Genomic DNA, 11,671 nt, shown 5'->3' with positions numbered 1-11,671 from the left:
TGACAAGATTCCTGGACTACTGTCTTACAAGCTGAAATTGTCCCCATTGGCAAATTTGAATACCTGATGCATGTGTTAAGTACCCTGTCATTAAAACTGCCTGCTTCATAGCATAAAGATGTTAGTACAGATGTGAAACTTGAAGGTTGATGAAGATAGAGCTAGATTATGTCAGAAACACCAATGGGGAGATCAAAAGAGTTGTAAAAAATAACCTTTTACACAAAAGTCTAATGAGGTTGTGGTGGTGTAAGGACGTGTCTAGGCGAGCTCTGTTGATAAGCTACGTATAGCATGGTCTCAAATCACTTGGACAAAATGTAGTAGCACATTTGTAAATTATGATCACAAAGAACCCACAGTCAGAATAAAAGGAAACTTAGAAGAAAGTATATATTCTATATTTCAGCTAATAGCTATAGCCCTCTTCAGGAAAGTACTTTCCTGAAGAGGGCTATACCTATCAGCCAAAATATAGAAGTTATACTTTCTTCTAAGTTTCCTTTTATTCCGAGTGTGGGTTCTTCGTGATTATGGTCTCCAGTATTTGATTGGGTATTAGCATTTCCGGAGAGGACGGCCTGGATGTGGGTGAAGGCTGCGGCAGCGTGCTGGAGGCATGATCGCTGTGTTGGCGAGGGTGGTCTGGCTGGGCATGGAGCTGTGGGAATATACGGTTAGGTGAGAATGGTTGTAATGAAGGGGAGAGCGAGTTTGGAGGGAAGGTAGGGTCTTGCGGGCTGGGGGTAACACTGGTGGTGGGATGCAGGGTTGTTGTTGTTGTCGTTCCCTAGACTGTCTGTCCGAGCAGTCCCGTCTCCCCAAGGAATGCCACTGCCGAAACTGGGTTTTCCCACAAATCCTTTATAGAGTGTATGTTGTGTTTGCATGCATGATTGTGTATAATGCAGTCTTCCATCATGTGTTGTATGGTATGGGGTGAAGTGATGCATCCTGGGCAGCTGTTCACAATGCGGTCATCCAGCCTCTTCTGGGATGCAGGGTTGGCCTGGGTGATGGAGGGGGCGGTTGCCGCGAGGAATCTTGACTGAGCCTGGCTGTGTGGGGTTGAGGAATCATGTGGAAAGGGGTGGCCTGAAGAGACGAGTGGTCCCGTGGGAGGGGTGATGTCTAGAGGTTCGGGGGGAACACTCGATATGGGGCGTTGCTCAGTGGTGGATGGGGATGGGGTAAGGACCATGTTGTAAGAGAAATTGGAGGTGATGGGGAGCGTTGGTAGGGGAAGAAAGGGGGAGGTAAGCTGGCTTAAGCCTGTCGATAGAGATGCGATCTGGCTTAGCACCTCGGTGGATGAGGAAGTGTTTCGCCGATCTGCTGATGACTTTGAAGGGTCCATCGTACGGGCATTGGAGAGCGGTTTGTCTGGAGTCCCACCTGAGGAAAACGTAGTCGCTAGCGGCGAGGACCGGGGGAACATGCACTGGCTTTGATTGTGGCGTCCGAGGTGGCGGTGGGCGGGTGTTGGCGAAGGTCTCCTTGAGCTGAAGGAGGGCGTAATGATCGGGATCGCCAACGGCTGGGGTGGCAATCTCCCCAGGAAGGCGAAGGTTTTCAGCGTACACTAGCTGAGATGAAGACACGTCACTGTCGACATTGGAAGTGTTGCGAATGGAGAGGAGCACCAGGGGGAGGGCGTGAGCCCAGTTGCATGAAGATTGCTGTTCCTTGAGCGAATCCTTCAGCTGGCGGTGGAATCTTTCTACTAATCCATTGGCTTGAGGGTGGTAGGCGGTAGTCCGGTTGCGGTTGGTCGCAAGGAACTTGAGTATTCTGGACCATAGATCAGATTCGAACTGGGAGCCCCTGTCGGTGACAATGGTGTGGGGGGCGCCGAATCTGGATACCCAACCGGAGAGGAAAGCACGGGCTCTTGTCTCGGTAGATGTATCCGGGAGAGGGATCGCCTCCGGCCACCTGTCGACGCACGTGAGCAGGTAGCGCATGCCACGGGACAGTGGAAGGGGGCCCACAATATCCACATGGACTGATTGGAAGCGTGCTGTGGGTGTAGGCAAACATTGGAGTGGGGCGTGGACGTGGCGCGTGACCTTTGAAGACTGGCAAGGAAGACCGGTGCGGGTCCATTCTCTTGACGTCTTTGTTGATGCCTGGCCAGACGACCCGATCCGTGAGGAGACGTTGTATTGCCCGGATACCAGGATGACTGCGGTCGCGGAATGCCGAGAACACATCCTTACGGCCGGGGTTTGCCTGTAGAGACGTGTCACCAAAATGGTACAGGAGTGTTGGGGAGCTGTCGGAGCTGCAGGGAGATGTCATGCAGGCGTAGGAGACGGAGTTCCTTGTCGTTACCCTGGGAGGCGGCGATGCGGGCGTAGTCGACGTGGTGGTGATCGGGGAGGATGCTGGAGGTAATTCTGGACAAGGCGTCAGCCACTTGGTTGTCCTTTCCTTTGATGTACTCAATGTATCAAATTGGGATAGGAATGACAGTTGCCAAGAGACTCTTGGTGAGTGGTGGTCGGAGATCCTGTCCAATGCATGGGTGAGCGGTTTGTGGTCGATGAGGATGGTAAATGGCCGGCCTTCTAAGAAATAGAGGAAGTGCTTCACGGCTGAAAATATGGCCAGAAGCTCCCTGTCGAATGCACTATAGCGCATTTGGGAAGGATCCAGTCGTTGGGAGAAGAATGCAATCGGCTGGAGCTGTCCGTTGACCCTCTGCTGGAGGACTGCGCCTGTCGCTGTGGAGGAGGGATCGGTGGTAAGGAAGGTGGGGGCGTGGGCCACTGGGTAGGACAAACGGGCAGCCTGTGCAATAGCAGCCTTGACCTGCCCAAATGCTTGGGTAGCTTCAGGAGACCACTTCACGGGTACGACCGACCGCTTGGAACGGTTCTTGGTGAGGTCGTTCAGTGGTGCGAGTTTGGCAGCTGACGATCCCTAGGAATTGGCGCAGCATCTTGACGGACGTTGGCTGTGGGAAGTCTATGATGGTGTCCACATTCTGAGGGAGAGGGTGAAGGCCTGCTGTTGAGATGCGACGTCCGAGGAAGTCGAGCGATGACACTCCTAGGAGGCACTTAGACGGGTGGATACGGAGGCCATAATCTTGCAGTCGGCGGAAGAGAAGGCGGAGGTGTTTGCGATGTTGGTCGTGGTTGTCACAGGCCACCAATATATCATCGATGTAGACGATGACGAAGTTGAAGTCTCTGAGGGCGTGGTCCATAAACCGCAGGAACGTCTGGGCAGCATTACGCAGGCCAAACGACATCATTTTCCACTCGAAAAGACCGAACGGCGTGACGATTGCTGTCTTCTGGATGTCCTCTGGTGCCACAGGAATCTGGTGGAACGCCCTGACCAGGTCGATCTTGGAGAAGACTTGCTTCCCGGAGAGCTTAAAGTGGAAGTTTTGGGAGTGCGGGGTGGGATAGCGGTCGGCCTTGGTGATGCGGTTAAGTTGGCGATAGTCACCGCAGAACCGCCACTGGTTGGGTGGTGGAGGTGGCTTAGGGACCCTGCGGAGTGGCGATGCCCACGCACTCTCCGATGGGCGGATGATGCCTTGGTCAAGGAGGTCTTGGAATTCTTGTTTGGGGGTTACCAACTTCTCTGGCGAGAGGCGTCGAGGCTTGCTGTAGACCGTCGGGCCGATTGTCTAAATGTGATGCACAATGTTGTGGGGGCGGGTAGTGGTGGCCTTACATAGAGACGTCACCTGAGGAAAATCTTGCAGGATGCGTGCGTATTCTCCAGCTGGCTGAAGGTAAGATACTTTAGAAGAGGCGTTGGTGGTGGGTCCTGGTATGCGTCTTGTTCCATGGTACAAGCAGTTATCCTTGGCGCTGACTGCCATTTCGTAGTATTGTGGGAAGTCGTAGCCAAGAATGGGTTGACGGACATCTGCGATAACGAAGGTCCAAGGGAACTTGCCATTCTGGAGGTCCAGGACGCTGTAATGGCTGCCGTACGTGGCGGTAGGTGTACCCATGGCCGCAAGCAGGTCGCACGACGGAAGGCTTGTACCTTGGCTCGGGTCTCCCGTCGGAGGCACGATGCTGATGCTTGAGCCAGTGTCCACCAGGAACGATAGCCCAGTATGACTATCGCGCACTGAAAGGAGGGTGTGGGCTTGGTTAGCGGGGGAGGGAGTGCTTAACGATCCCCGCGTCTGGAGTTTCCCGACCAGCTACAAGGCTGTGTGCACTTGAGCGCCTTGTTGCCGAAACGGGTATGGTACCAGCAGGGGCCACTATCCTGTCCCGGGACGGTGATTCGTGGTGTTTGATGGCGTTCCTTCTCGTCCAAAAACCGACTCAGCAATTTTTTTATGTCTGTGATTTCCTGCCGTAGCTGCTGCACACTTTGATCCTTGGCATTGTATGATGAAAGCGTGGTTTCGTTCACTGCACTAATGTCTGAGGGACAGCTGGTTGGGGGGTCGTAACCGTGAATCCCGTGATCACTAGCATCTGGTATCTCACTGCGCACTTCACTTATGTATAGCATCGTTACTGTAAATGATACTCCTTACAGAGAGCGTGGCGTGTGTCGTAGCTTGTAAGGACCTATAGCGCTGGTACATCCTGTCAGCGATGGAGCAGTAGGCGTCGTCGTCCTTGTCGGCGGCTAGGGCTTCCAGATGTAACTGGAGGGCTTCCGGCATCTTGGCGAGGTGTAATGACCGGAGGAGTTCCTTGGGCAACTGCACCTTTGCCCGTGCGTTAAGGGTGGCAATTCTCCGGAAGTTGTGATGGTCGGTCGTCTCCGAGTTCGCTGTGCTGGATCTCCTTGTACAGCTCGTTATCGGACCTGGCGTAGAGTTTCCTCAAGGCAGTCTCGAGGGATTCACACTTATCTTCCGCCGGTGGTGAACTGACGACGTCACGGACAAGAGCAATGACGTCCGTCGGTAGCGCGGCGATGTATGCTCCGAAGGCTTGGTTGTCCGGCACGTCGGTCTGGGTGGCTAAGTACGCTTCGGTGTGAACTAGCCAGGTAATATTTTTTCGCGGTTGTCCTATCGCTCCTTTGGCCTTGGGATCTTGAAGAGTAAATCAAATTATAACAAAATCTTCGACGACGAGCGGTTCCTTCAAGTCCTTCGATAACTACGCAAGCGTGGAGGGTCACAGACCCTCGAGCCTCGTCCCGGCGAAGTCCCCTTGGCTTCGCCGGGTCTAAGGAACCCTCTCTGCGAGGGAGGGAGGATGCCTACCTTACATACTCAGTAGACATATTATCCTCCTCCAGTCATTTCCTCGCTCTTGTTTCGTCATGTCCAGAGGTCGTCGTCCCCGTGTCGTCGCCGCTAAAGGCCCGAAGGGGTGCCCGGTCTTCTCGGCCGAAATAGCTTCTGCCGGGCACGATCGTCCCGAGGTCCGAGCGCACAGGTCTACTTGGCTCGACCGCGGACAGCGACGACGCAGATGACGAGAATGCAAAATCCGCAGTGCACACACGCATAACGTATATACCGCATGTATACACATACACGCACACAGGCACACACACACGCACACATCTGTTCAGTAGTTTTCGAGTCGATAAGTAACACACAAACACACATACATTGACTTTTATATAGTAGATATATGCAAATATAAGGTCTTCAACAACGAGAATAGTTTTAACTTGGAAACCCCTTGACACTGATGAACTGAACACAAAAGGCGAAGGACTGTTCAACTACTAAGTGGAAAACAGAAGCCAGCACTGTCATAGAGGAACTCTCGCATCTCGACCCAGGCCATTGGTAAAGCAAGTCACGATATCCAGCGTTGGTGGAAGTATCTTAATGAACAAAATACATTGCTAATAACCTTTGAGTGACGTTTCACGCCACGTGACGCATATGGATATATGAAATGACCAGAAAGAATGACGTCAAATTGGTGCGAACTTCGGCGGGCGCTGCGTGTGTATAATGACAAAGAGAATACCTGTTCACGATCAGTGGCACTCTTGCCAAGGAAAGCTGAACTATAGTTCCAGTAATGTAAACTATAAAAGATAGATCGACGGGTAGACAGGTAGACAGACAGACAAAGACAGACGGTGAGCTAAACACAGAGAACAATTGGAGTTTTATTCACTGACGTTTCGTCCATAACACACAAGAAACCCACAGTCGGAGAAAATAAACTTTGAAAGAAAGAAGATTCTTTATTTCGGCTACCAACTGTAGCCCTCTTCAGGAAATATAGTAGTACAACATTTGTAAATAACACACAAGTTGTGTTATTTACAAATGTTGTACTCCCACATTTCTGTTTAGACACTGCATATACATGTATGTATTTTTCTTATTATTGGTTGACACTTACCTCGATTAATCCACAGACTACGTATATTATTCTTACCATTTTGACTATCCTCAGAAGATTTTATTTTACTAAAATAAATATTTCGCTGTTCCACTTGAGTATAATAATAACGTTACTCCTTAACATTTTCTCTTTCCTAAATCCTAAAAAATCCTAAAAGCCTTCATAGAGTATGAACAAATTGTAAGGGGTGACTATGAAATTGCTTCCTACAAAATCCTCTGTGGAGTATTTACTCCATAACAGGGGTGCTGTGGGTGGCAATAGGGGTGAGGGAAAGAAGAGAAAATGTGAGGATGATCATAATGATGGCTTGTGGGTGATGGTTGGTAGCGGCACGAAAACATTACTAATAAGTTAACAATATTATGATATTTTTTGTTTTCTTTTTGCCAGGCCAGGTGAAGCGGTTGTAATGTAATTTAGTATAATATGATATAATATAATATAATATAATATGATATAATATAATATAATGTAATAAATATAATATAATATAATATAATATAATATAATATAATATAATATAATATAATATAATATAATATAATATATTCAGAGCTCCAACATCTATAGAATTAGTACAGTACCTCTGTTCCATAAGTATTATTTCAGTCAATACTTTAGGAACTTTACTTATGCCCCTACGGACTAGAGTTACACTTAATTATATTTTATGAGTTGAAACTTACCTTCATTTCAATTTTTACCGTTTCTCATCTCAGCTGTCCTCTTTAGATATCTTCTTATGCGTAAGAACATATTGAAACGCAGCAAAGGGTAAAGGCAGACTTCCAGTTACTGAATTGAAGTACAATTTAAACTTCTGTCTTACTTGAAATACTTCTAGACCAGGCCCGTGCAGAGGTGGGGTGGGTGGGGTGCTGCCCTTCACAGAAATATATAATAATGAATGAAAAATTATTTCTCACGGGCTTTTTTCCATTTTCTTACCATTCAGAATTTATAATGTGGGGAATGGTGTTGCACCTTACCGGATAGTTGCCAAATACGAATAAAACAAAAGAGTAAAGTGATCAATTTCTTGTCCAAAGCACCTGCCCCCTTGCAATGTCTGTGCACGTTACTGTTCTAGACCAGTGTTCCCTAACCTTCTTTGGCCATACCCCACCTAATTACTTCTAGAATCCTGATGCCCCCCCCTCCATGTGGTGACATATAATTCTTATTTATAAAAAATTAACTCCGTTTCAGATGAAGAAGCTTATAACACCAATACTTTGATTTAATTCTTAAACTTTTATTTTCTCCTTAAAATTTAAAGTTAAAGTTTACTAAATCATAGGCATAAACAAACTTCAAAACAACATGACATCCATGGAAAAGAAAAATGGAATAAACAAAAGACAATTAAAGTTCTGAGCAACAAATTGGCAGTGCAATCGGGGGTAATTTGAAAATCGAAGACAGAAAGATGAATGAAATAAATGTGTGATTGCTACATTTCTATTCATTGCAATGTTACGGCTAATAGATCACAAGAACATAGACTTTGATTACCAAAACACCTAAAAATAAAATTCTCCCCCCAAAGAATCAAATTGCTACATTTCTATTTATTGCAATGTTACGGCTAATAGATCACAAGAACATAAACTTTGATTACCAAAACACCTAAAAATCAAATTACCCCCCCAAAAAAAAAAAAAAAAATCAAATTCCATCTCTGTGTGGCGTACTCCCTCAGCATTCCAACTGAGAGAGAAGTTCAAACTCTAAGTTCAGTTCAGCAATAAGAGGTTTGTCTTTGCTTTGTGCTGCGTCGCCTGCATACAACCTCTATGACTACACTTTTCGTGCACGACATTGTCCTCGAATATAGAAACGTTGAATATTGGCGAGATAATACAACCATCTCAGTAAGCAAGTGAAAACTAATTGTTATCAATATTGACAAGCTATTCTTGTTAAGGGTAAAGTAATAATAATAATAGTGATACTACTACTACTACTACTACTACTACTACTACTACTACTACTACTACTACTACTACTACTACTACTACTACTACTACTACTACTACTACTACTACTACTACTAAAAATAATAATAATAATAATAATAATAATAATAATAATAATAATAATAATAATAATAATAATAATAATAATAATAATAATAATAATAATGATAATAATAATAATAATAATGATAATAATGATGATAATAATAATAATAATAATAATAATAATAATAATAATAATAATAATTATAATAATAATTATAATAATAACTATAATAATAATAATAATAATAATAATAATAATAATAATAATAATAATAATAATAATAATAATAATAATAATAATAATAATAATAATAATAATAATAATAATAATAATAATAATAATAATAACAATAATGATAATAATAATATAATGATAATTATAATAACAATAATAATATAATGTTAACGATAATAATAATTATAAAATAATGAATAGATTAAATGAAAAAATAAAACGGGATGAAAAAAAAAGACGAAGTAGGTAAACACACAAGTAGGTAGACAAACAAATAATGAAAAAAATGTCGACATTCCAACTTACAGCGTAAGACTTTATCCAACACGATCTAACTTTGAAGCGAATTAAATGCCTCAGCAGAAGGCCACGACGCCGTTGAAGTGACGATTGCAGAGCTTAACAAAAATGTGGAAGTCAGGGAAGAGGAGGTGCCTTGGTGTAAAGGTGGCTAGCATGCTACTTGCTTTCGCTACTTCGCTTAAGTAGAAACGACTTCGGTTACAGTATTCTAGGCTTTCGTGAGAACGTCTCAACAATGTGTCTAGCATTCGTATTTTAGGTTTAATTTCTATCTAGTTTGTCATTCAGCTTCTCACTAGATGATGCAAGAGTATTCGGAAACTTGAAAAACAAAAGATCGTAACCGACGTCGTTTCTACTTAAAACGGAGTAGCATAAGCAGGTAGCATGCTAGCGAGAAATGCTCAGTGTGCCGCCAGCTTTACCAACACTGATCTATTTGACTTGACCACTGACAATGGCGTCATCGAATAGAACGACGACGAGGGAAGAAAGAAAAACGTCAAAATTGAATAAATATATATTGTAAGCATTTACCAATGCATATATATAATTTAGGGCGTTAATATACAGGCATATATACATGCACTATACGTGAATATATGCAATATTCGTGAAGAGCTGGAATCCAGGGATCCTGTTGGAAGACAGCGAACACTGGACTCGAGATTAATTTTAATTCTACGTTTCGAACTCTGTACGGGGTTCGTCTTCAGGGATATAAGAACATAACATAAGAACATAAGAATGAAAGAGACTGCAAGAGACCATAAGGCCTACACAAGGCAGCCCCGTATCCATCACCACCTGTCATCCCCATCCATAAAATTGTCTAACCGTTTCTTAAAACAACTTTCAGCGCTCACTACATGGTTACTAAGTTTATTCCATTCGTTGACCACCCTATTAGTAAACTAATTCTTGCCTATTTCCTTTTTAAATCTAAATTTGTCCAGCTTAAATGTAGTAAAAGCAAAGGATATCAGTATAAACAGAGTATGCAAGCTACATTGGTATAAGTATCTCAAGTTAATCGTTACTCTATAGGAAATACGCTTGTCTCCAGGTTAGCCAACTGTTCACGAAAGCACAAATCATAATAAACCTAAAATAAACACATTACAGTACACTAAAAATCATGAATGTAGATAAAGGCCTAGGTGACCCACCCACCCAGTCAGACTGTACCAATACAGCCAGAATAAAAAAAAAAAAAAAAAAAAAAAGCGTCCTTGCTGTGGATGTGCTGACCCAGCTTCTGCTTCTGCCCCAGGGCAGTGGGCGAGATGCAGGGATGACCCGTCATCCAGGAGGAGCCAAGGAAGGAGGAAGAGAGGAGTGATGAATAGGAGTGGAGTACAGGGTGGGAATGGATTTATGCCGTTGAATTTGGGCACTTCCCTTGTAAAAGGGAAAACGCCGTTGGTGTTTATATATATATATATATATATATATATATATATATAATATATATATATACATATATATGCGGAAAAACACAAAGGAAAGAGATAGACTGATGACTAAGCGCTTTCGTCTATTCAGACATCCACAGGATATCCGGAGGATGTGTGGATAGACGAAAGCGCATGGTCATCAGTTTTTCTTTTTCCTCGGTGGTTTTTCCGCATATTTAGAATCACGAGCTTATGTGATTTCTCATGCATATATATATATATATATATATATATATATATAAATGTATATATATATATATATATGTACATATATATATATATATGTATATGTGTGTGTGTGTGTGTGTGTGTGTGTGTGTGTGTGTGTGTGTTTGTGTGTGTGTGTGTGTGTAAATGTAGAAAACATACATTCATAAAACAATCAACTAATCATCCATTTTAAGTCCACTGTTAAACGAAGGCCTCTCTAATACCATTTCATGAATCAGACGACTGCGGCAACCCCTGCCACGTCACTCCTGCAAACTTCTCTACCGTATCTCTCCCCCTTCCGTCTGGTCTTCCTCTTCCAAGTTTTCCATCTCGCGGATTAATATGTGTTACACACACACACACACACACACACACACACACACACACACACACACACACACACACACACACACACACACACACACACACACACACACACACACACACACACACACACACACACACACACACACACACAAACACACACCGGTTCGACGGCGCAGTGGTATCGTTCTCGACCGCTAATTCAGGGATCCGAGTTCGAGTCCCACCCAGGGCTAAAAAAGTTTCAGCATTGCTGCACTGCGAGCAGGCACCCCAACTCAGGTAGGCAAGGAGTTGTGTGTGTGTGTGTGTGTGTGTGTGTGTGTGTGTGTGTGTGTGTGTGTGTGTGTGTGTGTGTGTGTGTGTGTGTGTGTGTGTGTGTGTGTGTGTGTGTGTGTGTGTGTGTGTGTGTGTGTGTGTGTGTGTGTGTGTGTGTGTGTGTGTGTGTGTGTGTGAGGTCACAACATTACCCATTGCTCTGTTCATTCGGGAGGGTAATAGCTGTAGATCACGAATCCAACATGTGATGGAAGACCATAGTTAATCATACACAAGCACACACGCACACACACACTCTGCTAGTGTAGCTATAGTAACTAGCGGGGCAGCTTTACAGGGAATTCTGGTTCAAAATCAAAGACGAAGATAACTGTTTAGTTTACAGAATTCCCTGTAAAAGCTGCCCCGCTAGTTACTATGGCGAAACTAGCAGAGGAATTCACAAGCGGACGATGGAACATAAAAATTACATCAAAGGCCACCGGACCTCCAACTCATTAGTGGTACACATCGACA

The 11,671-nt window shown here is 44.2% G+C and overlaps 1 protein-coding gene across 1 annotated transcript; it reads right to left on the bottom strand.

Moving 5' to 3' along the window:
• Window positions 1-558: 558 nt before the first annotated feature.
• LOC143035659 (uncharacterized) lies at window positions 559-4,654 on the bottom strand. Its single transcript, XM_076202526.1, has 7 exons — window positions 4,504-4,654; window positions 4,182-4,406; window positions 3,764-4,101; window positions 3,053-3,646; window positions 1,871-2,925; window positions 1,396-1,824; window positions 559-661 (listed from the first exon to the last, which is right to left on the bottom strand). The coding sequence occupies exons 1-7, from the start codon at window positions 4,652-4,654 to the stop codon at window positions 559-561; spliced, it is 2,895 nt and encodes a 964-aa protein (XP_076058641.1).
• Window positions 4,655-11,671: the final 7,017 nt, after the last annotated feature.

This window comes from Oratosquilla oratoria, chromosome 19, assembly GCF_046742065.1.
Source record: "Oratosquilla oratoria isolate Oo_2021 chromosome 19, ASM4674206v1, whole genome shotgun sequence".
Lineage (NCBI taxonomy): Eukaryota > Metazoa > Arthropoda > Malacostraca > Stomatopoda > Squillidae > Oratosquilla > Oratosquilla oratoria.
The sequence above is the reverse complement of the archived record's forward strand: the minus strand, read 5'-3'. Positions and strand labels throughout refer to the sequence as shown.

Coding starts and splice junctions, on each gene's coding strand:
- LOC143035659 (XM_076202526.1), bottom strand. CDS start 4,654: ATGCCGGAAGCCCTCCAGTTACATCTGGAAGCCCTAGCCGCCGACAAG. Junction 3,647..3,763: donor CCACCAACGCCTCTTCTAAA/GTATCTTACCTT, acceptor CATCACATTTAG/ACAATCGGCCCGACGGTCTA. Junction 662..1,395: donor AGCGACTACGTTTTCCTCAG/GTGGGACTCCAG, acceptor ATATTCCCACAG/CTCCATGCCCAGCCAGACCA.